The sequence below is a fragment of the Clytia hemisphaerica genome, unplaced genomic scaffold, assembly GCF_902728285.1.
Source record: "Clytia hemisphaerica strain Z4C2 unplaced genomic scaffold, Clytia hemisphaerica genome assembly, whole genome shotgun sequence".
Taxonomy (NCBI): Eukaryota; Metazoa; Cnidaria; class Hydrozoa; order Leptothecata; family Clytiidae; genus Clytia; species Clytia hemisphaerica.
The window spans coordinates 808844-836697 of NW_027104370.1; the positions used below are offsets into that span (position 1 = coordinate 808844).

At 36.0% G+C, this 27854-nt stretch overlaps 1 protein-coding gene across 1 annotated transcript; it reads left to right on the top strand.

Moving 5' to 3' along the window:
- The first annotated feature begins 518 nt into the window (after positions 1-518).
- Positions 519-23195, top strand: LOC136818478 (NBAS subunit of NRZ tethering complex-like). The gene is made up of 7 exons (XM_067074811.1): positions 519-533; positions 4013-4188; positions 5929-5970; positions 6540-6627; positions 7318-7428; positions 16569-16805; positions 23118-23195. Exons 1-7 carry the CDS (start codon positions 519-521, stop codon positions 23193-23195), a joined length of 747 nt encoding a protein of 248 aa, XP_066930912.1.
- Positions 23196-27854: the final 4659 nt, after the last annotated feature.

Here is a 27854-nt window from a genome sequence, read left to right on the forward strand (position 1 = left end):
ATTATATCCCTGTCTCGTCAGAACACATCATTATTTCTAGCTGATTAATTTTCAAGATCGTATCAGAACAGATCGAAATTTCTAGATGAAAACATACTCTCAGAACACATCGGAAAAAAGGTCGCCTCTCCGGCTGCTTTCAATGATGGGACGTTAACATTCTTTATTCTCAAAAGTGCTTAGGAGGAGATTGGAATTAGGAGGGGTACCCCCTTGGATGGAAAAGCTGACTTCCTCAACATAGATACCCCCTATGTTGGGTTGAAAAATCTCAAAGTTTTTGCCCATTGAAAAAAATATGTAAACAGGATGGAATCTTAACCCCTTGATTTTTTAGGGGGGGGGGGTTTCATCAAAAATTTATATCCCTTTAGGAAGGTTTGATTATTTAGGAGGGAATTCTTAACCCCCAGGAAACTATGTTTACCTGCAAGATCCTTCTAGCAAGATCCTTCTACATAACTGGGAGTAAAAAAACATCTGTTAATTTTAGGTGTACCGTAAACATTTCTCTAACGATGGGTTTCTACATGGTACTACTGAAGGACAGAAAGAAAAAGAGGTTCATATTTCTTTACAAAGATGGTGTGCGTTTGTTTAAATCGACTGCAATCAGCAAATATGGCCAATTAAATATACAATCAATGAGTTGAGTCCAACACTAAAAGGTATCATTAAACTTTTTATATCATTTACAATATAACGTTATTGGGTCTTTCTTGTCCAGTGCAATGGTAAAAATCAATTTGGTATTCCAGACCATGTTCTAGACTGAATATCCATGCTATGATTTTTATATACTGATGGAAAAATCAAACAAATTGTCAATCAAAATATCTACCAATCGAAACATATGTTACTTCACAATTTCAAATCTGGAAATTCTTTTTTTTTTTGGCAAGTTGAGTCCTGTGATAAAATAAGCTATTCTCAACTTCAGTTGAGCTACAATCTGACATGTGTCTGTCTGTCTGTCACAAAAACTTTACGGCAGCCTGGAGACTTTAAAAATGCTTGGATTTGGCTGAAATTTGGCACACTTGTTCCTTGGGTGAATATCTGGGGGTGTTTTTTTCATTTTTTAAAAATTTTGATTTTTGGGGCCTGGGGACGAGTTTTTCGTCAAAACGAGGCTAAAACTTTGGGGCAGCCTGGAGACTTCAAAAATGGTCGGATTTGGCTGAAATTTGGCACACTTGTTCCTTGGGTGAATATCTGGGGATTTTTTTTTCATTTTTTGAAAATTTTGATTTTTGGGGCCTGGGGACGAGTTTTTCTCCAAAACGAGGCCAAAACTTTGGGGCAGCCTGGAGACTTCAAAAATTGTTCGATTTGGCTGAAATTTTGCACACTTGTTCCTTCGGTGAATATCTGGGGTTCTACAATTGGGCCTATGAATAGTTTGAAGGCACTGAAGTTGATCCCAGTGCGTTGCGCACGTTCGACTATACAATGAACGTTTTTTTATAAACATAACGCTTATAACCATATCCAGTCCGTCTCAAATCTTTTTAGACATTGGCTTTAGTTAATTGGCATTGGCTTTGGTTAACGGAAAAACTTAAGCATTGGCTAAACCATGAACATATAAACGACTGGACATCCATCTCCTTGGTATTTTTGAAGATAACACTGCTAGCTTCGTTGCCGCCTCGTTAAAATCATCAAATGAAACAATAAATTCTGATGGTATACCTCTTGGGAATACCTTGCTAACAACGTCAAAATTTCGACAAAAGTCTTTGTTGTTCTACTTTTCTCAAGTCTTTTATCTATATCATAACAAAGATAACAGAGGCAAAATCATCGTCAGCTAGTCAAAACTCCGACTAATATTTCCAAATTTTGACTTAAAAGTGTCTAAAAATTTTAGAGAGTGTCACATTCTAATTTCGATATTCTTATGACACAGGCTCTCAACTTTGGCAAGCTATTTTTTTCAAGTCATAAAAAAAATTATTGGAGTGACAAAAGGGATTCAAAAGTATACACGCAGTTGAAATTCTGCATTTCAGAGTTGAAAAAGTTAATAAAATATATTGCAAACTCGTGAAAAAATTTGAAAATAATTTTTTTGTGCATTAGGAGTAATGTTCAAGCTCTATCAATCATTTTACCTAAACAATTCAAAGAAATAAAATTACGACGGAATATTGTCGGATTTTTTATAGCAATTTTGAAATACAGACGGCAACGAAGCTCGCTTCAAAGAGACAATAAAAGATAGATGTCCAGTCGTTTATATGTTCATGGCTAAACATATGCTAAGCTTTGGTTAACGAAATCTCAAATCTTAACTTTATTATAATTTCGAAATTTACCCTATTAATTTGAGGATCAGAAAAGAATTTAGCTAAGCGAGGCTTGCGAGAACTTATCCTGTGCTTATAGAAAACGTGTAGAGGGATTTCAAGGGGCCTCTGACTACTTTTTATGTATGTGACCAAAAAGAAAAAGAACTGCCATAAGACAAGAAAATTTACTGGTTCTTAAAAAAATGTAACGAAAACCAACGATCCCTAACTAAAGATTTACCCTAACTATCCAGATGGCTAATTATTAACAGCCGGATGTGATTTGCTATTATTAAGACTCGTATAGATCGAGAAAAATCTTCTTCTTTCTTTTATTTTTATTAGAACCCGCGAATTACAAATTACCTAATTTTTTCATTTTTCATCAACAAATTTGAAAAATCCCTAGGAAAGTGAAAGAAATGTGTCCATAACTGGGCAAAACCGCAAAAGTTAATTTCCGCGAAATGCGATAGTTAAGATTTTTTTTTCGATTTTTGCGAAGCGAATTTATGAGCGAAGCAGTTTTGCTATATTGTGCACGTACCTTTAACTTCTATCCCAAGCGAAAATTTGCTATAAAATTTGCTATATAAATCACATCTTCAAACCGATGATTTTATCAAAATGACCTTGAATGGTTTGGCTTGAAGCCACGAAAACTTTCTCGGTTTGGTAGCTAGGACTGCGAAAAATGCCGTTTTAAAATGGTGTACCCTACCAGTGAACAGCAACAAAATTACCGGAAGCCGAAACACGGACTTAGAATCTGAAGTTGATCAAATTGTCGCGCGGGCGGCACGCATCTAAGCAATCTAAGCAGTGGTTCTCTTCGGTTTTTAATGTTTATTTTGCTGTTAAATGGAAAAAAAATAGTTTGAATGGTGACAAAAAGGATCTTCATCATCCCTTGACTTTTAACAGCAAGTATCAAGTATCAAATAAGGTCAATCAATGAGATGTTTTTGCAAGTCGCGCGGGCGGGAGGGAGTGCTCTTTTAGTGAACGAAACTTACCTTGCAAAACCAAGTGGATATTCTATGATAAAGAAGTACGGAGGTAATCAAATTTGTCGAATTTGTCAAGAAATAAATCAAAACTGCTGAAGAACCAACAAGCCATCTTTGTACATTTTTGTTTTTGTTTTATTTTTATGTTTTGTTGTGATGATTTCGACAGACGATTCGTGATTCAAATAAAAATGTTCGATCGTTCGACGAATATCGTTCGATTTTATTAAGGCACCGTTTACACTAGAATAACTAGAAGGAAAACAAAAGAGCGATGCGCAGGGCAGCACGGCGGGTGTTGTGCCGCCGTGGATTATGTAATGTGTTTGGGGCATTAAGGCTCTTACAACCCTGTCTCTATAGCGGCTTTATTATATTAGAAGAGGGATTTTAAGAGAGTCTCTTATTTTGCTAGCAACTTGCGAATTGAGGTGGAATCTGGATCGCTTCGCAACCCTTATACAATACGGCTAGTAGTCTGCTTTTTTGGGACACACTTTAGACTAGGAGCACTTTCCGTTTCCGAGGTTGCAATTTTAAAACAAATACTGAAAATCCAAATAATGATAAAATAATTCTTGAAAATTGAAAAATCTGCTAAGGTAAAAAAACCAAGCAAAAGCTAAAAATTGAGACAAATTAAAGCCTTTTTGTGGTTTACTTGTACTTTAGTAAAAACTTTGCGCTTTATTCTATTCTATTTCACAGCTCATCCAATTGAGTAATCTTTTACAAATCTGTGGCCATGATAACAAAGAACGGATTGGACAAGTCAACATTAAAATTGCTGAATCAGCATTTGAGCATAAAGATTACACATACGCTGGCATCGTTTGTGTACAGTTGGTGGATGATAATTATTCTAATGCTTGGTATATTTGCAGGTACACGTTTTTTTTATAGAATAAAACTAACTATTCATGATATGCAATGACTTCACGAAATTATGCAACTTTTCTGATTTTGTTCCACCCAATAATACGTCACTTTTTCTATTGTTTATAAAGTGACGTATTGGGTGGAAAATTTTGAAAGTTCTCAGAAGACTCTCCACTGTTGCATATCATGGATATAAGAACATAAAGTTTTGATGGCCAAAATATTTTAATTCATGATATGCACCATTGCAATGTCTTCCATTCCACCCAATAGCTGATTGGTTGAAAGTGACGTTTTGACTGCTTTTACGTCACTTCCAACCAATGAGCTATTGGGTCCATGACGTAATGTCAGAAGACATTGCAGTGGTGCATATCATGAATAAGAAGTTAGAACATTTTAAAGGCTTTGTGGATTCTAAAACACCAAATTTCAAAAACATTTTTAGGCATAAAACCGAAAAAGTTAAGAACATACGGACCCTTAAAATTATTTTGATGTTCTTATAAAAATATGTTAGCATATAAGTTTTTAGTTTTTGAGGCCTTGTCCTGCCTTGTCTGAGTCCGGTTGCCGTATCAATTCAAAACAGCTTAAATTCAGTGAAGATCTTTCGGCATTTTCAGTAACATTGGGTATCGATTTAACCTCCAACATTCGACTACTTTAAGGGCAGAAAGTTTCGCGGGCAGAAAGTTTCGCAAGACCGAAAAGTCGCTAAACTTCGCGGATTTAAGTTTCGCGATTTTTACTTTTTGAAGAAAATTTACGGAAGAAACTTTCGCGGTTTTTTGTGAATGTTCAATTTTAGTAGCAATGACTTTCGCGAGTGGCTAGGGAAAGTGAATAAAAAATCATTTCAAATATCATTTTTTTCTTCAATCGAAAGAGTGATATGCTAATAAATGAAAAATAAACTATTTGCACTTCTTCCTCCCATTCCGAATCCTAGCCAGTGCGATTATATCGATAATATCGACTCTCCTCGGCTTTAAAACTTGGAAAAAACGCGATTTTTAGGAAAATTTAATTTTTCTCAAAATTAACTTTCGCGAATCTCTTGTTTAATTTCTTAGCTGGCAGAAACTTTGGCGAAAAAATGCCAAAAACGCGAAAAACGCGAAAGTTTCTGCCCTTAAAGTATTACAGTTGTTTCAATTCAAAAAAGGCTTTAACGCTTTAAGCCACCAAAAGTTTAACGGATCTAAGAATCGAAAATATATTTTCAGACTTCAGACCTCAATCATGGAAAATCCCACAACTTCAAGTTTTACTTTCGAAAGCTGGCTTGCAGAGGAGTTTGATAAATTGCTTCCTTTCCGTGCCCTCGTGTCTTTCGTGCGCCTCCTAGGTAGTTTTCGGGCCCGAAAATAAGCCTTTACTGACGTCCGAACCGAATTTCACTTGATCGACTTTCAGGCTATTATTTGGCCTACGGATTCATGGGTTATGCGCTGATCTCAACTTTTGAATAAAATGGACTGAGTAGGATGCCTTGGATTGATACGACGCAACGAAGAAACTTTATGGATACGCTAAAGATCTTGTCGGGAAAATTTAATAACATATGGAAAGTTTTTGATGAAGGCATTCTATTTCCCTCACAATGAAATTCGGGGCTCGGTAATCATTTTTAGGTTTTTTACTAACGATATTATGAAGGGAGTTATCCTTCATATATGAACAGTTTTAGCTGGGAGGCACTTAAAGCACTTGAGTACAGAATTCTTTTTCTATTGGAACAGGAAACTTGGTGAATGTGCCAAATACACAAACTTCACAATCAGGTATGTTTTATTGAGTAAACACAAGTTATAAAGGGTTTTAGGTTTCAGATATTCATTTACATATCCTGAGCAAATCCCCAAAGCTCTTTGCCTAACTACAATCATGGTCAAAATCTAATGAGAATTTAGCTGATTTCCTCGTTTTTCAAAATTTTGAGTTCGGGCGAGCAAGTCGATTTTGGGCCATCTTTTAAATTTAATCGGATTATTTCAATTTAGCACGGGTTTATAGAGTTACGCTTTATTGGACTATTTTTGAACTTTTGGATCCTCAGATCCTAAAATCTTAGGTTTTAAGTCTTAGCTTTAAAACTCACAGTTTAAACTCTACCCTTCCAACCTAACTTAGAGCACTTCCAAATCGTTTGTGGTTTTGAAAATTCGTGGGAAAAAAAAGAACCCATTTTTAGAATTTTCAAATTGTGATATCTCAACTTTGGAACATAGTTACACAAAAATAACTTTTAATAGCACCAAATCACGCTTAACGTTTTTTTCCTTTCCTGATTTTTCGTTCCCTTATTGAAAATAGAACTATGGAGAATATTTTTTTCTCTCTCATTTTCCAGGCAAAAGTTGTTGAGTTTTGCGTTACCTTATTGTCCAGTACACCACATCGAAGAAGTTTTACAAGAGAAAACTCAACTGGAAACCCAGGTTAGATATTATTTGAAATCTTTTTTTTAAGGCCCAGTTGTGGATCTGAGGAGGGTTCAAAATTTATGACAGGGGTAGTCTTCATTTCCTTATAAGATATGGTTAAGAAATCCCCATTGACCATTTTTGCGGGAATTGCGTTTTTAGTAACCCATTTTTTTATCAACAGTGCATTGTCTGGGCTCAGTTTCTAAAATTGATTCATACACCTTTTTTACTCTAATAATTTTGGTACGGGGGGTTGGGTGTATTTTCACGAAAAGGGAATAAAGGACAAAATGACAAAAGGAAGATAATATTGAGTCTTATCGAGGTTACCACTTTATTGATGTGCCTCAGAACAGAACTGTGACAATTGAACATGGATGTTACACGATTTTCTTTATAAGAACGATGTTTTTTCATTTCAGAATGGATATTCTTAACTTTTTGGGGAAAATCATCCTAAAATAATATATTCTTACAGTATATTCTTCGGTTATGATCCAACCTAGCCTAATTCTACCATGTAATACATACCTTGAGCAAAGATTCGCAAAGATTTTTGTGAAAGCTTTTAGCATTACTGGGGGATAAATGGCAGTTATTCTTAACAAGTTCTTAATGTTTTGCCGATTTCATCATGAATATTTTTGTACAGTATATTCTTATTATAAAAAAAACGTGAAACTTATTTCTTACTCTGCATAGGTTTTGTACGAGAGATTGGGTGTATTTACGAAAGAAGGCAAGAAAGACAAAATTGTGACGTCATCTAAGAAAGAAACTGAAGAAGAAAACAACGAAGACAATGTCGATGGGGTATGTCGTTTCTTTATTATTAATATTTTATAAGAACTATACTCTGCGAGGCTCAAAAAATGTTTCATAAATAAGAACAATATTTACGAGCAATCCTGAACCAAGAATTTGTGCTTTGTTTCCATATTTTCAAGCAACTTTCAAGTAAGTAGTGTGAATAACCCTTAGTACAGAGATGTGTGCTGCTTCACGTAAAAGTCATATTTAATGATGATAAACACGTCAACAACAACATAAGATAAACCAATACCAATTATGTTGTTATGACGTTTGTATGCATTAAGAGAATAAAAAAACATGGAATCAAGCATGTAGTTACACACTTCTTATTTTTCTTCTCCATGGGTAAAGCTAACAGAAAAATTAATAAAAGAATTCTTCGATAGCATATTCACCAAGTCATAAATCTTCTCACATTCTCTTTCTTTGACTGGCTGGTACTGTCCAAATAATCGAAAAGTTGACTATAACTGTTCAAGAAAAGGATTCTACTGCAACAAACACCATGAATCTATCAGCAAAGTACAACACAACTTTCTGTCACGACCTTCCGATAGCTGTTGGTAATAAAACATTTTGTGGCTTAACAGAAAAGTGGACACCTCGATTCAATCATGGAACCTTATTGGCAATGACGTTGACTCCAGTTTTGATTTACTGGTTAGTTTTACTTCTGACGGTGAGAAAGCTTTTCAACAAGCTTCGTTTATTTAGACAATGGCGAAAGACAACGGTTAGATATACTAAAAAAAGAGAGGCGTTATTACGTGTGTATTACAAACAAGTTTTTCCAAATAATGACCCCGAGTATTTTATATGGCAACTCATTTATGTCAAAGGTGGTGGGTATGAAAATTTGGAAGGAGTTAAAGAACTGTTTGATGAGAACTCAAATCAAGACAGCACTCCCTTTTTTGAAAAGTTGAGAAATATTTATATTGCTGGTTTGAAACAAAGTTATCGCAGTGGGCTTTTATTCAACCTTAAAACATATTTCTCTTTGATTGTATTGATTTTGCTCAAATACTTTTGGGATGCCATCGATTTAACTTTGGATGTTTACATCTTCTACCGATTGGAGCGAGGTGAGATTTTGGATGACGCAATTTACCGAAATACCAATGTCAATACTGCTATTTATGTATTCGCCGTTCTTGGATGTATTGCTAAGATAGGAGCTTGGAAAAACTATAGTAATACTGAAAGAGGACTTATCAAAACAGGCGAACGCGAATTGGAAGATACCTTCAATTTCTTGAAACATGTAATTTTTACGATTAGCTTTCTTTATGAAGACGGACCTGAATCGATTTTGGAATATTTCTACATTGAGAAATACACGTTTTTTTTTTTATAAGAACAAACTATATAAGAACATAAGGCTTCGAGGCCCAAAAATTTAAGAACATTCTAAGAACATTCTAAGGCTTTGGAGACTTAAAAACATGCATTTTCTTAAGAAATTACATCAAAATGCTCAACAAATGCTAAAAATAAGAACATTTTAAGAACATTTTTAGGCTTCAAATCCAAAAAACTAAGAACATCCGAAGGCTTCGAAAATTTTTGACGTTCTTATAAAAAAAAAAACGTGTATATCACTTCCTACACCCCGTTGATTATAGTCAAAGATACTGTTGTTGCTTGCCTCTTCATCCTCACATTGATCATGATATTGAAGTCCAGTATAAAGGCAATCACTTCACACATCACTTCACACTACGAATATTTTAGCTTCATAGTAGCCGCTGTAACCAGTGCTTCTATATTACGAGTGGGTGGTGCTTTATATCAATGTATAACCAAGAAATTGAGGAGATCTTGCTTCTTGGTTGACAATGGAAGGATTTTACAAACACCTTTTAATATCGGATGTTTGAGAGGTGTAGACTATGCTATTCTTGTATTGGTTAGTGTACCCTTATTATGTGTACTGCTTTCGCCTACACGTTTTCTTTCTTATAAGGGCCCTTATAAGGAACCTTAACTTTGCTCTGAGCCTGGAGCTCCTTTTTTTTTCAGAGAATTTCAGTCTCAAAGTTCCTTATCGAGTTCCTTACTACATAGGAAATTTTGAACTTTTTGCCCCTTGAAAGATCAAAATTTGGTCAAATTAGTCCCAATAAGGTGCATTATTTTCAAATCCACTTATTCTCAGCCTGAGCAGTTCCTTAACAATTCCTTATTTTTGAACCATTTTCAGCCTCGAGTTCCTTATAAACGTGTTCCTTATATAAAAAAAAACGTGTATATATTATAGTATTTTTGGACGTGACACGTCTTTTTGTAGCTGTAGGTCCGGCGATGAAAGCTCTGTCCGTTTGTTTGTTTTTTTTGGACTTTGTGAAAAATTGGATCATTAATTTTTTCTGATTTTTTCCATTAAAGTAGGGTACCATCATAGGTAAAGATTATTATTCTTATTATTATTAGTTTTTTTAAGATGAAAATGTTCGGTGGGGGCAATGGTTTGAGTTTTCTAGAAACATTTATTATTTTTTGGCTGAAAAACGAATCTTTATCTATAAGAATTACTATTTATAAGCATAGATCAATGTTCTTAGCCAAATTATTATTTGTATTATTATTTTTTCTAAAAGAAGAAAATGTCACGGTAGAGCGCGATGATTTGAGTTTTCTGGAAACCTTATTTATTAAGGTGTGTATTTTTCTGATAGTGGATTGTTTTTATAAAGAAAAGCGTTTAATAGCTTTTTTATTTCTTTTTCAAAAGTCTTTTTCAATAGTGTTGATAGTTTCTTCCAATATAGGGAGTTTCTAAACATCGACCAGAAATGGCGACCACGACCAGCGACCACGACCGGCGACCAGATAAATTTGGGTTATCGAGTTTATTTGCTCTCTCCGCCGTAGAGAATGTTTAAATCAAGTCCTCAGAATACTAAAAAGTGACCTTTGAAGTAACCAGTCATTTTCTTGACAAAGTGACACTATTTGACAAAAATATTGACAGGGTCATTAAGTATGATGTTTGTAAGATTTGTTAAACCAAATATTTTAATTATGCTGAATGAGATGCCTTTAGTATGAATAGATAGAACTTGTCAGTAGGAAAATATTGGGAAGGCCAGTTTTAGAGATATGAATCCAATCAATTATTCTATTGTCTTTATGCTGACAAAATGACTAATTTCGACAGAAATAACGATCTGATGATGCAATACAAAGCTTTTCAAACCATTTTCAAAAGATTTTGTGCCACTAATTATTGTGATGCCGATAATGCAAAAGGTTTCGTCCAAGCATCTGAAGAAAAGAGAAAACTGTGGAGTTATTTTTGAGATTTAATCGACTAATCTATACAGCACAGGAAATAACGATTTTGAGTAGGCTACAAAAAATGTCCGATAAGGGTTACTTTGGCTTGAAAATTATGACTTCAGACGGATCTCATTATATTCTTACCATAGTATAGTTTTTATGTGAAAAATAAAACGTTTTAATGAAGATAATATACACCACTTGTATTCTTTTCCTGGTAATTTCAAAAGTTGAAATGGTCCGGTTGGGCCGGTTACAGAATTCGTCCTATTTTTGTCAATCCGACATTAAAATTCAACCCGACTTGGAGACTAATAACTGTACGAATATCAGACTGATATGATTAGGGTTTGGAGTAATTCAGTGTGTCTACGGGTCCCACAGACCTTTGAAACCTGGGTATATTTTTGAAAAATGTAACCCTCATGTCTCAGATTTCTTTGAAATTATTAATGAGAAATGAAAATCCTGAAAATTTTAGCCTTGTAGCTTTTTTAGTTCCCAAGATATCGCCATTTGAAATTTTTCCCCTTTTTGCTTTGCGGTCCCAAAATCCGCCATTTTGAATTCACGTTTTTTTTAATATTTCCTACTAAATGAAGAATGCTACAGGGCTGAAATTTGGATTTAGGGTAATTTTGAGGTAAGGAATCCAAAAAAAGCACTTAAAACCATCAGAAATGAAGTTTTGACATGCTATTGATCTGTTTGATCTTGCAAAGACCACTGAAAAACCAAATATTAGATTATGAATCAATGATAGATTTGTGTGTAACCGAATTAAAGGACGTACATTTTGTTGGAATAAGCCAAGATGAAACAAAGGTAGTTAGAGAAGAATTGAAAAAAATGTTTTGATGCTGGTGATACTGTTCCAGGAACAAGAAAAAGCCATCATTTTGTACCTCAATCCAAGTCGAAAATCACTCACAAGTTGACAAGTGAGGTTAATAACTCCATAATTTTTTATTTTAAATTAAAGGTATTTGAGCAGATTTATATTGCGTCCTTGAAAAACTTTAGCTATGTTGCATGTGTTTATGGAGACTTTTGGTGGATAGGAATGATTACAGAAATTGACATGAATAAGCAAGATGTATTAATTGAATTTTTACACCCTCATGGACCTCGTAAAAACTTTTACTAGCCCACCAAACAAGATAAGACAACAACAGGAAGAATGTATAAAATTTCGGAGAAAGATCATGCTAATATTATCTTTTCATATGATTGTTTTGTTAACAAGGTTTAGAATTTTCTTTACCAATACACTAGTTACAATGCAATGGATTCTAGCTTGTATTGGGACACCAGCAACAACAACAGGAAGAATGTATGAAATTTCGGAGAAAGATCATGCTAATATTATCTTTTCATATGATTGTTTTGTTAACAAGGTTTAGAATTTTCTTTATCAATACACTAGTTACAATGCAATGGATTCTAGCTTGTATTGGGACACCAGCAACAACAACAGGAAGAATGTATGAAATTTCGGAGAAAGGCCATGCTAATATTATCTTTTCATATGATTGTTTTGTTAACAAAGTTTAGAATTTTCTTTATCAATACACTAGTTACAATGCAATGGATTCTAGCTTGTATTGGGACACCAGCAACAACAACAGTGGCTAAACGCGTGTAAAGAAGCACAAGAAGAGATACGAAAAACAAAAGAGGAAAGCTGGAAGGACCTGCTAGAATCGACGTTACAAGAAAACGATGATCGCAAACTGTGGAACATTGTAAATTCCCTGAAAGGATGCCCGGAAACAAACTCCCCAAACGAGACTATGAGACACAACGGTCGAACGATCTCCTCAAACAAAAAGAAAGCAAACCTGTTTATACAACATTACGCTAAAGTTAGTCGACACAAATTCACAAAGGATGAGAGATCACTAAATAGAAACCTCAAGAAAAGACTAGAAGCACCCTCCGTTGACACGGAACACGGAAGAGACTTCACCATCGGAGAATTAAAGAAAGTAATTTCAAAAATGAAAAGAAAAGGAGCACAAGGACCGGATGAGACCGACATTCCTTAAAGAACTTGGCCCAAACGCCCAGCAAGAACTTCTAACAATCCTAAATATGTGCCTACGTAATGCAGCATGCCCCCATATTTGGAGAATAGCAACCATCTTACCACTTCTAAAAGCTAGCAAACCCACAAGCGAGCTTGCCTCCTTCCGCCCCATCAGTCTAACTTCGTGCGTCTCAAAATGCTTCGAAAGGATGATAGCAGAACGCCTATACTACTAGGGGGGGGGCGTACGGGGTTCGCGATTTCCGAAATACCGAATAATTTTGCCAACATTTCCGAAATTCCGTAAAAAAATACTTGCAATTCCGATACCAATTTTTTGGGTATTATCCTCGTTTTGACTAATTTTTCATCAAATTTCCCAAAATTCCGAAAAATAGGGATAAAAACTTTACAATACCGAAATTTCGAAGCTAAAATTTATGGATTTCCGATACCGAAACAATTTCAGAATTCCGAAATACCGAAGGAATTTTGACTGATTTCCGAATTTCCGAAGAAAAAAGGGTCGATTTCCGCAATACCGAAAAATCGTACGCCCCCCACCTACTACGCAGAGACAAACAACATCTTGGACAGCAAACAAGCAGGATTCCGAAAAGGTAGAGGATGCGACGACCAGATAGGAAGAATAATACAAGCAATCCAAGACGGGTTCAACCAAAAACCTATGCAGAGGTCAACATTGGTTCTGCTAGACTTTTCAAAAGCGTATGATACAGTATGGAGGGAGAAATTACTACACACACTGATAGACGATGGAGTGCCATTGTCAATTGTAAGATGGCTTGCCAGCTTTCTCCGTGATAGACAAGCAAAGGTCAACTTCAATGGTGCCACCAGCAAGAGTCGTAAGATAAAACAAGGTGTCCCACAAGGATCAGTACTGTCTCCTATACTCTTCTTGTTCTACATAAACCAACTGGCCAAAATCTTACCACAAGAAACACTCAACGCCCTATTCGCAGACGATGTGTCAATACTCGCAACCGAAAAGACAAAAGAAGAAACAGAGAGGAAAGCGCAACAAACTGTCGACGTGGTCACCAGCTGGGCCCAAGAATGGAAGATCAGTCTAAACGCAACGAAAAGTGAAGCAAGCTTCTTCAGCACATGGTCACAAGAGGCTACATGGATGCCAACCATCACAATTGACGGACAGCCCATAAAGAAAGAGAAAACACCTCGATTACTGGGGGTCATTCTTGACAGACTGCTCAACTTTGGCCCACACATCGATACCATCATACAAAGAACGGAAAGAAAGCAAAGAATCCTCAATGCAGTGGCGAACACTGAATGGGGATGGAACAAAGAAAAGCTCATCCAAATATTCATTGCACATGCCTCTAGCACAGCTGAGTATGCAGCCTTTGCGTGGCTGCCAAGCACCGCCAAATCCCACCTAGAAAGACTGGATCGAGCACAGAACAAACTACTTCGAGTGATCACCGGACAGTACTTGGCGACTCCAGTCGAAGCACTCCGATTGGAATGCGGAATTCCAAATCAAAACACAACCAGAGACAGGCTAATCGCTAAAGCTTCCGAAAAAGCAAAAAGACTCGATCACAACCATCCACGAAGTATTGCATCCCAAGGCTCAACTACTCATCACAGAAAACAAACAAACTGGAGAGCAAAATCTCACACACTACAACAATACCTGCCAGCAGAAGTATCCAACAGACAACCACTGAACTACTTCCCATCTCCTCCATGGATGACGGCAGCCAACCTAGAGATATTTGCTACCCTCCCAGGAGTTAACAGCAGAGAAGATGATATCCACACAAAAAGGAAATCTTCCATAGACAAGATCAAAGAAGCGGACGCTGAGATCACAATCTACACGGACGGCTCTGCCTCCGAAGGTACTAGAAAAAGAGGTTCTGCGGCAGTAATCACAAGGGGTGACCCCGAGAACCCAGAGACGATCCATGTCATCCAACGCAAAGGATCAGATTTTACCTGCTCGTACGAAGAAGATGAGCTGGACGCAATGCAAACAACCGCAAATTGGATCTCCTTAAACTGCGACCCAGAAATCAGCATCATGGTCTGCACGGACAGTCAGTCACTATGCCTAGCCTTATTAAGCTACAACGTCGAAACAGCAACAATAAGGGAAGCACTACACAACAGACCAGGAATAACGATCATCCAATGGATCCCGGGCCACTCAGACGTCCCAGGAAACGAACTCGCTGACCAAGCAGCCAAAGAAGCGACCAAATTAGAGGCAGACCCCAGACCAATATCACTGAAGTGCCTGCACAATGATAAGAAGCAGAATCAAACACCCGACGAACCACCAACAATTAAAGAAGGTCTACAGTCATTTCTCTAAACAACGTGAACAAGAGGTTAAAACCAGAGCGGATCAAGTCCTACTGGCACAACTGAGAAGCGGAAAACACAAGGTCTTCCGTAGCTACCAACATATGATAGATGAGAGCATTGACCCTACAAGCACCAAATGTGACAGCGGGGAAATACACAACCTCGAACACTGGTTCCTCCGCTGCCCAGATGCATCAGAAGCAAAACACGAAATTTTTGATGAAAATGAACTTGAGGTGGGCCTGGGACTTCTCACAAAGTGCCCTGAGAAGTCGATTGTCCTGGCGAAGAGGACTCTCTTCGGGGTTCAGCAATGACCCAGTATTCACACACACACACACACAACAACAGGAAGAATGTATGAAATTTCGGAGAAAGATCATGTTAATATTATCTTTTCATATGATTGTTTTGTTAACAAGGTTTAAAATTTTCTTTGAGTCCTATTTTCAATACTTCATTGTAAATTATAATCGTTATGTGTCAGAAAAATTTGCTAGCTTTCCCCATTTGAACCTTTGAAAAATACCCTGTCTTTGATCTTTGATTTTGACTGATCTAAAAGAGAACATTCTTAGTTTTTTGGTCAAATTGCAGTTCAAGTACTCTAAATTCTGATGAAAAACAAATTCCCCAAAAAAGTTTGGCCACGCCCCTTTTTTGGTTACATGATCTACCAAGGGAGAAGAATTAAAACAAATCTATAGCATGTTAAGACTTCATTTCTGATGGTTTTAAGTGTTTTTTTTGAATTCCTCGCCTCAAAATTACCCTAAATCTAAAATTTCAGCCCTGTAGGATTCTTCATTCAGGAAATATTAAAGAAAACGTAAATTCAAAATGGCGGATTTTGGGACTGCAATGCAGAAAGGGGCAAAATTTTAAATGGCGATATCTTGGGAACTAAAAAAGCTATGAGGCTGCCTATTTTTAAAATTTAATATTATAAATTTTTAATATTTTGGAAAGTTGTAGATAGTCTCTCACTGGGAATTGGATAAGATTTTTCAAAAGTTATAACACGTATCCTAAGCTTCAAAAAAGCTGAATCAATTACTGTAGTCCGTAAAGTAAAATGTCAACAAACTGACGTCGACAACGTCTTTACGCCGCTAATGCTTGAACTCTCAAAGTTATTTTTTTATTTTTTTTTATTTTACATATATTTGGCTTCAATTTATACAAATTGTTCTTCTGCCTAAACTTAAAAGTAAAAATGAAAATATAAAAGAATAAAATATATATATAAATTTGTATTAACATGTAAAAGTTTAAAGGATGTTTGCGACCCAGAGACTCGAAAAAATGAAACTTGAGAAGTAACCTAACTAACCTAAATTGAAACGAAAGATGTGGTGGTTGGGTAAATATAGAGTCGATCGAAAGGTCTAAAATGTGTGTATCGGCAAAGTAGCAAAAAATATTTTGTAATAAAAAAAAAATAGAGATAAATTAATTCTGTTTCTAGAATAACATCTCAATCCTCAACAAAACCAAAACTACAACAAAGAAATTGATTTCAAGCGTCGCCAGCGTGGCTGATAACTGCTGGGTTGGATCCGCAATGAATTGGGTCAAACCGTCGTCGGAAGGGTCTGGTAACCAAGTTGATGTTGTTGAGCGGGAAATTGAAAGCGTTCGGCATAACCCATTTTATAGTTCGCTGGATTCGAAAAAGATTGACGAAGATGTTCAAAGATTTAATGTAAGTAATAGAACCGGGGGATTAGTAACTTTTAAGTTCTCTTTTATCTGAAGAAGCTAATCAAATTTCAGAAAACGCTAGAACTTTTTCCACATCAAATGACAATGAATTTTAACAAATTATTTTCGGAGATGATTATTAACGAATTTTAACATATTATTTTCGGCTGAGAAATTAAAGTTGAGAAAAGATTTCTGTCAAACGGGTAAAGATTTGGTCACTGATCAAAATTTCATGTTTCAATGTATATACATCACTTTTTAGTAGTGCTACTATCAGGGTAACACTTTAAAAAAACTCAGATCAAAGATTTTGACTGGCTGGGATTAAGAAACTACACTGCCTCCAGGGTCAATATAAAAAACCAGTAAAGCTATAACGCAGCATTGCCTCAATTTATGATATACATGGCGTTCTGAATCTAAGGCCTTACAAACATCTTCGGAGAAGCCACCTGAATCGTTTAAAAATCAACGGGTCATTCCGGTGAGACTCACAGCCATTCTATTGGCGACCAGTTACATCGTTTTTTAACGGTTTTGGTGGCTGGTCAGAAGACATCTATAAACTATCTTTATTTTACTTAAAAGAAGAATGACGCTGAAGCCTTGCTAGCTTTAGGACTCTTCCCGGGCCGTATGAGCGGCCGATTCTCGTCCAGGTTTAAGTTTGTTTTATTTTGATTTTACTATTTTTTCTGCACTTTTGATTCATTAGTATAACGAATTAAGCAGCCATTTGAACACCTCTGTGTCACAGACCCGGGAAATCGACTTTGATTTCATCCCCACTCGAAATTCCATGTTTAAAAATTGCACTCCAAAACTATCCCCACTGGGTTTTTTAACCTTGGAACAATGGAATTTCTATCCCCATTAGGATTTCAATAGGAATGTCAATAATTACATCCAGAATATATTTACGATTTTTAGAGCTTCTGTAATATTTGAAACACAAGAACTTTACCTAAATTTTAGTAAAATACCATGAATTTTGAATGATCAAGATGATTTATGGTTGGTTAAATTTGTAATTGTTTTTAAGTCAACATGTAAGATGTTCCTAGCATTATAAAATTATCTTAGAAAAGACAATGGCAACGCGAATCTAAATGAAAGTAGCCATAAAAGATTAAACACACATTTTTTGCAAAGTGAGGACCTCAGTTTTGATCGAAATTCAGATCGAAAATTTCATTTTGATTTTGCATTGTTTTTTTGACACACTACAAAGTGGGGACCTGAGATCATTTTGTATTTTTACCTACATCTTTCAAACAGGAATAAGTAATGATGATTAAAATGTCAATAATTACATCCAGAATATATTTACGATTTTTAGAGCTTCTGTAATATTTGAAACACAAGAACTTTACCTAAATTTTAGTAAAATACCATGAATTTTGAAGGATCAAGATGATTTATGGTTGGTTAAAGTTGTAATTGTTTTTAAGTCAACATGTAAGATGTTCCTAGCATGATAAAATCACCTTAGAAAAGATGATGGCAACGCGAATCTAAATGAAAGTAGCCATAAAAGATTAAACATACATTTTTTGCAAAGTGAGGACCTCAGTTTTGATAGAAATTCAGATTGAAAATTTCCTTGATTTTGCATTGTAACTTTGACACACTACAAATTGAGGAATTGAAAATATTGAATTTTCACCTGAGGTTCTGTAATGTTTGAAACCCAAGAATTTTATTTAAATTTTAGTAAAATACCATTAATTTTGAATGATCAAGAAAGCTTGTGGTTGGTTAAAGTTGTAATAGTTTTTAAGTCAACATGTCCTTATATTCGTTTTTCGAGATTTCTTTTGACTTGTGTTATCTTTCTGTTGGTCTGATTACGTGCATTGACATACTCGGTTCTACATATTTCTTCTCTGTTCGTACCGTACCGTTGATCTCTGATAGCCTTTTGGACTTGCTGATTTATTGCAATTTTTCCTCTTTTTCCATAAAATGTTTTTCTGTTCAGACGAGGAGAAAATTACCCAGAAGCCCCTGAAAGTCGTCAAAACTGACTTTACCACACCCCGGACTTTGGGCCCACCCGAACGCTGCATCCACTCCACTGGGTTCTAAATTGTTCCTGGGCCTTCCCAAAGTGTGCCCTGACCCGTGGCAACCTTTCGTTTCGTCTTAAAAAGTCGGCCAAAAATACCCAAAAAGGTGATTTCGGGCTATCGGGCTCACCCCGAACGCGTGCCGATCGAGCTCAAATTTTGAGGGATTCTTCAGGGTGACGAGGGAAGGTTCCCTGCCAAATTTAGATTTTATACCATTTCTAGTTGGCTCAGAATTCACGCGTTCGAGGTGAACCCGATAGCCCGAAATCGCCTTTTTGGGTACTTTTGGAAGATTTTTGCCGACTTTTTAAGAAAGCTGGCCATTGAGAAGTATAGAAACATTGGGATTAATGAAACATAAGGGAGTATGGGAACATTGGGAGTAAGGGAACATTGGAAGGGGGGGTCCGTGTTTTCTCAAAAATTTACGAGGGGTCCGGCTTTTCGTAAAGGTCCGGTGTCCGTGTTTTCTCAGGGTCCAAGGTCCGGTCCGGGTCCTGGTTGTACAGTACGCCCATTCTGAAACCTCGATATGTCTTTTCATTGCTGTAAAATCTGCTTTATTATAATTAAACCTCTCGGTTAAGACTTTCGGGTCGAAAAAGCATTCAAATAACAAGAGCCGCAAAGATGCGGATAAATATTTCCTTTACAAATGTTAAAATAATAATTTATGTCCTCAAAAGATTTCAAAGTGCTTTAAATCTCAGATAGCATCAAGTCCCTAAGAATTTCAAAATTCCATTTATGTTATTGCCAGTATTTACGGGATTATTCATAAGATGACTATAGGTTCAAAGCTACGGATCACGGAATATATCCAAGCTGAACCCGACTGAGAACAACAATGCAGTAATCAAATTGGCTGGAACTTTAAATTTTCGTTAGGTGGACTTTAAATTTTGACTTTGGATTTTAGTATTATACTAGCGGTCACCCGGCGTCGCACCGCCAAGTAGAGTGTTGTTGAACACATCAAAAGACCTGATTATATAATTATTATTTTAAGCGCTGATTTCCAGAAATATCATATAGCCAAAAAGGGCAAATATTTAAAATGAAAGAATGACAAAAAGGAGAATATTTCACAGAATATTTCATATATTTTCAAAATGAGATGAAATATTTTCCATTATACTTTCATATATATAAAATATTGCAAAAAATGTAAAAATTTGTAGTAACTTTTGGAGTTTTTTGAAATAATGTACGTGCTAAAAAGTAAAAATATTTCAAAACAGGGAAACAATTTCATATTTTCCGACAGAATGCAAAAAAAAAAAAAAGTCTCATTTTTATATACTAGTAAACATTTCATAATCTGAAAGAATGTCGATAGGAATAAAATTCCCCTAACAGAAGCCATTTTATGATTTCCAAAAGCATGCTGCAAGAGCAAAAAATGTCACATACTTGGAAACAATCAAAATTCCCAAAAAAATGTCAGAAAATAAAATAAATTGTCATGCCAGGAAATCACTTGAATTTTCTTCATTTTTTAAATGCATGTGGAAGAAAATGTCAAGTTCACGACAAAAGTTTTCCACGTTTTGAATGCACGTGTAAGAAAATCTCCAAATTTATCACAAAAGTTTCCATGTTTTAAATGTACATACCGTCAACTGCTTTAACTTGGGAGGATTGGTCGAAACATGGGACTGTTTGATATCTGGTCTGTATTTTCACTAACTTGTTAAATCTCTTTGACAACAAATTTGTTTTGATAACTCCACCAAGTTTATCAATCATACTTCCTTTCATAACATGTCACGATAACTTTCACCGATTGGAGGATTAGAGAACGCCCGCCGCTTAACCAACCGCCTATCGCCCGATGGGATTAACAAATAACGCGTGTGTAACTTGTCGCGCAAGTGACGTCAAACGCTCCATTGTTTTGCCACTAATTTGTTCATCTTCGATCTAGACACTCGCGTGTATTCCACCACAGATTTTTTTCATATTTCGATTTAAAAGCCTACGCAGTGTGAAAGAGAAATCGTGTTTTTTTTAATACGCCTTTCATTAACTCAAATCAAATGACTTTGGAGGTTCAGTGAAATGGTGGCCAAATTGCCGTCCCATTTTTTGTCAGATAGTCCCAAATTGGAGCAGTTGACGGTAAGAAAATCTACAAATTCACGACAAAAGTTTCCACGTTTAAAACACACGTTGCAAAAGATCTCTAAATTCACAACTAAAGTTTTCCACGTTTTAAAATGCACGCGGGGAAGAAAATCTCCAAGTTCTAGAAAAATTTTAACTGTACATGTGAGGTGATTTCAAATTATTTACATCCATATTCAATGCAATAAACCTTTTAAGAAGTATAACATAACATTCTTCATATTGGGGCAATGGTGTTCCGGATCCGCGGCTATCAGCTTTAAAATTTGAAATTTATAACCGCAACAAGTTTTCACTAACTGTCACTAACCAGCAGTTAATTCATTATTTTAGATAAAAACACCAAGGGAAATTCAATCATTAACGAGTCAATTTTGCTCCATGTTTAAATTTTTAGCTAAAATCAGTTCATCAACCATTCCCAGGACCCTGCCGACGCACCGGACTTAACGAACACCGGACACGCGAAAGTCCGGTGTAAAATGAGAATTTTTTTCACCACCGAACAATCTCTACACCGGACTTAAGGAAGTCGAATGTCCGGTGTGTCGGAGAAGGATATTTTTTTCCACCGGACAATCAAAACAAAACAAAACGTTCGGTGTTTCTAATTTTTTGTTTCATAAATGTCCGGCGTCCAAAATTCCCTGTATGCACCACCGGACTGACACCGGACTTATTGTGTCCGGTGTAGCGAAAGGATACTTTTTGCCACCGGACAAATACACCGGACAGTCCGGTGCGTCGACAGGGTCCTCCATTCCCATTGTTGCATTGTCGGCATTGCCAGATTGCATTCGTTGGGTGCAAACTTTTTTCATATTGCAAGTATATGCAAGTCAGATTTATTCACAGTCACTTGCCTTCATACGATTCATGTAAGTATACAAACAAAATTGAAGTTAGTTTGTTGTGAAAGTTGATAAAATGTCCTGTTTTTCCAAGACCAAGAGATTGTATCATCTCTCATTTCCAGCTCATTCCAAACCAACAGAATGTAAATGAAACATCAAATCCAGAAAGGAATATTAAGAAAAGTTCACTGTCGACCATTTCTTGTGACAATCGTACAAAAATCATGATCCAATTCAACTCATCAAAGCATAAAAACCAAAGCAAAGAAAAGTAGCAAAAGATGTTTTCTATTTACACTTTTTGATAAATAACGAGATTGCTCACGGGAATTTTTTGACTCGCATTCCGCGCGATCGTGTTAAATCGCCCGCGCGTGTACGCTCTGTGAATTCGGTCTGCTGTATATGGGTACTGTATACTAGAAAAAGCTCCTCTCTTCATTCTTTTGAGAATTCAAGGAGATTGGAGAGTGTCGTAACCCCCCAGATGGAAATTCTAATTTTAAAGGCACTAGCAGGGTTTACAACCCGTTTGCTGCAGGTCCCACTAAAGACTAAAGAGTCCTGAAAATCCCCTGAAAATCTCGATGAGTGATCGGCGCCTGTTGGAAATGATCTAAAATCATTTGTTTAAGTAGTTAAATGAAATTATAAAGGTCATGGCAAATAAAGAGATAGTATTCTTAATCATTGTTCAACGATTGTATCATCTTAAGTGGCCGAGTGGATGAGGCGTTGTTCTGGCAGTTATGTGAAAGTCATTTTTGAGAGTTCAAATCCTATACGGTGCGTTGAAGTTTGTGTTATTTTGTCAGCATTGACCAACCTTTTTCTGTTTTTATGAGCTCTTATTGATATTTTTGGAAATTCCCGTTATATTTTTAAGAAACAAAAATTTTATAAGTAGTGTCACCTCAGTGCAGTTTGACTCAAGTACAGTATTTCAAAATGGATCAGTTGGTTAGTGGGTCAAGAGTCAAGAGTCAAGAGTTTCCCTTCTCTTGAAAATCAAGTATTCAAAAACTTTGAACTAAAAAAATTGCATAAAAATCGACTTTCGTCTTTTTTATTATCTTACCGACCAAACACTTTTTTTCGAAACCACAAGTGAAAAGCAAAGCAGATAAAAATGATTGACAGGTCTAAAAAATGATTGACAGGTGCGGGTTTGCTCGCGCGGGTTAGAAATTTCCGTGAGCAATCTCGTTATTTATCAGCATGTCTATTTACTATTTTCTGCCATCTTTGTTTTGACAGTTAGAAACAAAGCAGTATGGTCCGATCAACAATACGCTTCTGAAACGGCCGACGTTGCCCGATCAAAAAGGAGAATAGAGCGCCGTACGGATATTTACCACAGACGTTCCTCGAAAAAATGATGTCTTCCGCCTCGAAAAAAGAACATCCTACTGTTTTTACCGCCGGAGCTTGATTTAAAAAGAGACTCATGTACAAACTCACGAAATTGACCAAAACCGGCGTTAGACTTGGAGAAGAAGGAGAAAAATTACCGTTTTATTTTTAACAAATATTTCCTATATAGATAGGAAATATTTAAAAAAGAAAGCACACTGTGGTCACTCTTGTCTAGAGGAGCTAGGTATTGGATGTCATTGACTTGGTGTTCTTCATTTGTTAGTATCAGATCTATTAATGATGTTTTAATTCTATTCTATTCTAATTTTTAATTTCTATTAATGAAAGTTTTCCCGATAACTTGTTTTCCGAAAATAATCCGAAATCGGATTTAAACTTAGTAGTCTTAACGACGACGACCACCAGCGGGAAAAAAATCGCGGAAGGGATTTGAAGGGTCCCCTTGGCTGACCAATAAGTAAAGTTATTGAGACGAGAAAATTTAGCTCCTATGAGAGTTGTGAGGTGTGATTTACGAATTTTATAACAAAGTACGACAAATTCATTGACTCAATCAACTACAAATTGTTAAATGATTTAAAGCCTCAACCAAGAACTGAATCCGATAGCGCCTTAAGTCTGTATTTACACGTCCATTTTTTCCAGATCACTTACAGACGGCTCAAAAATGAAACGTAACAAAAAATGTCATTTTTGACGTCCAAAAATTTTTTTGTTTAAAAAACCTGAATTTGCTTTTTGCTAGAAACGACCGTGTGCGGCCAAAATTAAGGTCTTTAAAAACCGACCCAGGAAAGAATTGTCTAAAAATCGATCATTATGGCTCGCCTGGTGTAATTTTTCGATAATATTTGCCTTGTTAAGGACAAACTTTTTGAAGTATTTCCTTAAATTTTAGACCCTTGCAGAGCACCTCCTCTCTCATCGAGCCTTAGCAATAGCAGTGCAATTTTAGAATAATGTCTGATTAATTCGCACAAAAGATTTTCTTTTAAGTTTATTGAAGCATAATGTCCCTGCCGTATTATGAAAGAGAAATCTCTAAAGATTGATGTTTATTCTTTACCAGACAGTGACTTATTCCCTGAGGATGAAAATGCTTCCTGACTAGTGGAAAACCCCCACAAATATCCTTTAAGAAGTTTGATTTAAAATCTCTAAAAATTACTTCTGACTACATCGCAACAAACTCGTGCTCAACCCTCCATTATACACCAAATCAGACTGTCACTAATAATTAACATTTACTCAAGTCCTCAGATTGCATGTTTGTACACACGAATTTTCTGAAATCCGGGAAGTCCTCACTTTAACGGGTACTTATAAACGAAAAAATAGACACAGGTCCTTGGTATAACGGATTTTTGAATTAAAAGATAGGGGTGTGTTATTAGGGCTGTTTTACGTATTAGTGTCTACTCTAACCCCACCTAAAATTTTATTACCGTGGGTTGCATTAATTTAAAGATATAGATTTTTTTGTGTAGGTCCTCACTTTAACGGGTTGCGAATGAGGTCCTCACTATGGACTTTTCGTGTGCTATGGTGTGTGTGTGTCTGTCTGTCACAAAAACTTTAGGGCAGCCTGGAGACTTCAAAAATGCTTTGATTTGGCTGAAATTTGGCACACGGCGTTAAATTAGGGCCGGCGTAAAAAAGGTCGATAAGGTATAGTGGTGCATGTCATTGATTGAAAACATTGAAGGTTTTTTGCAATCGACATAGAATTCAAAGAAGTTACATTCGTATGTAAAGTGAAAGCTTTTATAAAACGTAAAGACGGAAGAATTTTTATCTCAAAAAAAGTTTGAAACATTAGAGTAGTTAGTTAGTAGTTTTACTTGGAGATCGCGATCTAACTAAGTTAAGTAAGGATTAGTAAAAGAGATTTTAATCTTAAATTCTCTACTTACATCATTGACATTAGGAATGGTAGCGGAGATAGCTAAGAATCTCATAGCTGGTGAGTTTGAGTCTTCTTTCTTTCTTGATGGCAACTTGGATAGTCTTCATACGACTGACAACGGCTTCCATGGTCGCGCCACGGACATCATCCCCGAGTAAATGGACCTAAAGAAAAAAGTGAAATTTCTGCAAAAATAGAATTCGGATTAGACGCTTCTAGTAAGAAGCAAATTAATAAGACTTTTTTAAGCGCAGCTTTGGTGGCAAAACATAGAATGCACCCCCCCCCCTGAGCTTAGGGGGAGGCTAAACCATTTTTGCTTGACTGGGGGCTGTATTTTTCAAAAAATACTGGGGACTAGCTTGCTAGGGGGGGCTGAGTGTTGTGTAATAGAACTGGGGGCAGAGCTGATAGGTTGAAGATATTTTAAATTATGTTAAAAATCTATGCTGTGGGGAAGGTTTTATTCCTCCTGAAAAAAAAATTAAAATAAATTTATCAAGAATTTCCATGCAAAATTTCTTCGATATTTTGCTTTGTGAAGGTGGGTGAAGGTGTGACCCCTCTGCACACTATGCGAAACTTATGATATTAAATCTTACGCTCTTTAATTCAAATTTCAAGGGGTATTAGATTTTCATCAAATAAGGGAGCGTATCGGATAGAAGAACGTCGAATTTTCAAAAAAGACTTTCTTAACATAGGAAGTGCATTTTTTCAAGGAATAACCCAAATAAATACAAAATAGTTTATATAACTACAATTTGTCCCGTCTATTTTTTTTTGCTTATGTTCTTACTACTTTTACTACTCATTTCGTCTAGCACGCGATGGACTAAAAACACGAAATCCATACCTCATCAATAAGGAACAAGCGAACAGTTTGCACCAATGACTTCTGATCTCTCCAACGTCGCGTCATACTGTCCCATTTTTCCTAAAAAAAATTATTTGCTTACATTGGGAAAAAGACATTAAAGAAGTAAAGAGGCACTTCACATTTTGAAATGTAAAAGGAAGTAAAATAAGCGAAGATGATATTTTGCCTGAAAAGAATATTTCCTATGCTAGACATCAGCATATCCGGTTTTTTTTTTTTTTTTTTTTAATCTATAGTATAGGTAACACGAACAAATAGTACAAAACCAAACCCATATCCGGCTTTAGACCGATGCCCAGGCTTGGGAGGTACTATCCTTGCTGGATGAGAGAGGATGTTGAGGGAGGCGTCCAATATCGGAAATTCTTTGGTTAAAAATTAAGGGAAAACCGAAATTTTGGGAATTTCGGGACCCTTACCAGGGGGGGTCAACATTTATAATACCAACCCATAGCCCGAAAACCTGACTTTTGACCTTTTGAGCTAAGTTAACACCACCACCCCAAAATTGGTATCGATACCAACTTGAAAATCATAATTTTTAGAAAAAAGGGGGACCCACCCCCTTAATTTGGTATCGATACCAACATGACTTTTTGAATTTGACAAAATATCATGGGACCCACCCCCTAATTTAGTACCAAGACCAATCTGACAAATTTGAGTTTAAAGCTGTTTAAAGGGAACCCACCCCCTCCCACACAAACAGGGAGAGAAACATTAAGAGAAACTTCAAAAAAACTCATTTTTGAAATACTCTTTCTTCAACACAACACGAAAAATGTCATATGCTAAAATAGAAAATGACTGAAAACTGACAATATAATAAAAACAAACCCAATGAAGCTAGCAAAATCAATATGAATCAATATTATCTGAATATAATTGATGTGCAAGAACTAGGAGAAGCTATTATTAGTACATAATTTTAGAACAGAATAGATTCACTAATTACCAAATGCTATCACAGAAAAAATGCTTTTGCTTCAGGCTTGATCAAAAATAAAACTTGAAAATATCGAAAAAAGTCCAAAATAAACAAACTTCAAAGTCATTTAAACTTATTACTCATTTACCGTCATTATACTCAAAAGCTAAAACAAATCCAATTGAAACCTGTTTAGACTGATATGTACCCCGGGGTATTTTCTAGCTATAAGGGCAAAAATTAGGAAAGTTTTACTGTCATTTTGATATGGATACCAACTTTCTGAATCATATCATTTAAAAAAGGGGTACCCACCCCTTATTTTGGTATCAATACCAACTGAAGATAACTCTTTTTTCTAAAAAAGGGGGACCCACCCCCATCAATACCAACTTGACTTTTCAGACTTTTAAAGGAAAAAAAGACACCACCACCCGGCTATGGGTCTGGTATCTGGATGTTGACCCCCCCTGCCCTTACCGTGATTTCTTTTTCGAAATTTTGCCATTTTAGGGACAATTTTTAGGACCCTTAGTAAGGGTAAGGGTAAGTTACAGCGGGGCTTTGAAGTTCCAAAAAGGCACACTTAAGAGCGGGACACAGGCCAGTTTAACACTTTTTCTTCTTAAAAGCAGATTTTGGTGAATTTTATCAAGAAAAATAACGAAAAAGGTTAAATAGGTCAATCCTTCCATGCATTTTAAGTATCAGTAGCTGTTTTTTAATTATTTTGTTCAATTTATTTGATAAAACGTTTCGGTCTCAACATTCCATTCCAACAAATTTTTAACTGATGATGTTGTTCGGTTGAAACCGAAACGTTAAATAAAATAAGTTGAAGAAAAATAAGAACAAATTAACTTTTTGTTCATATCTTGGATTTCGTTGAATTTATCAAGAACA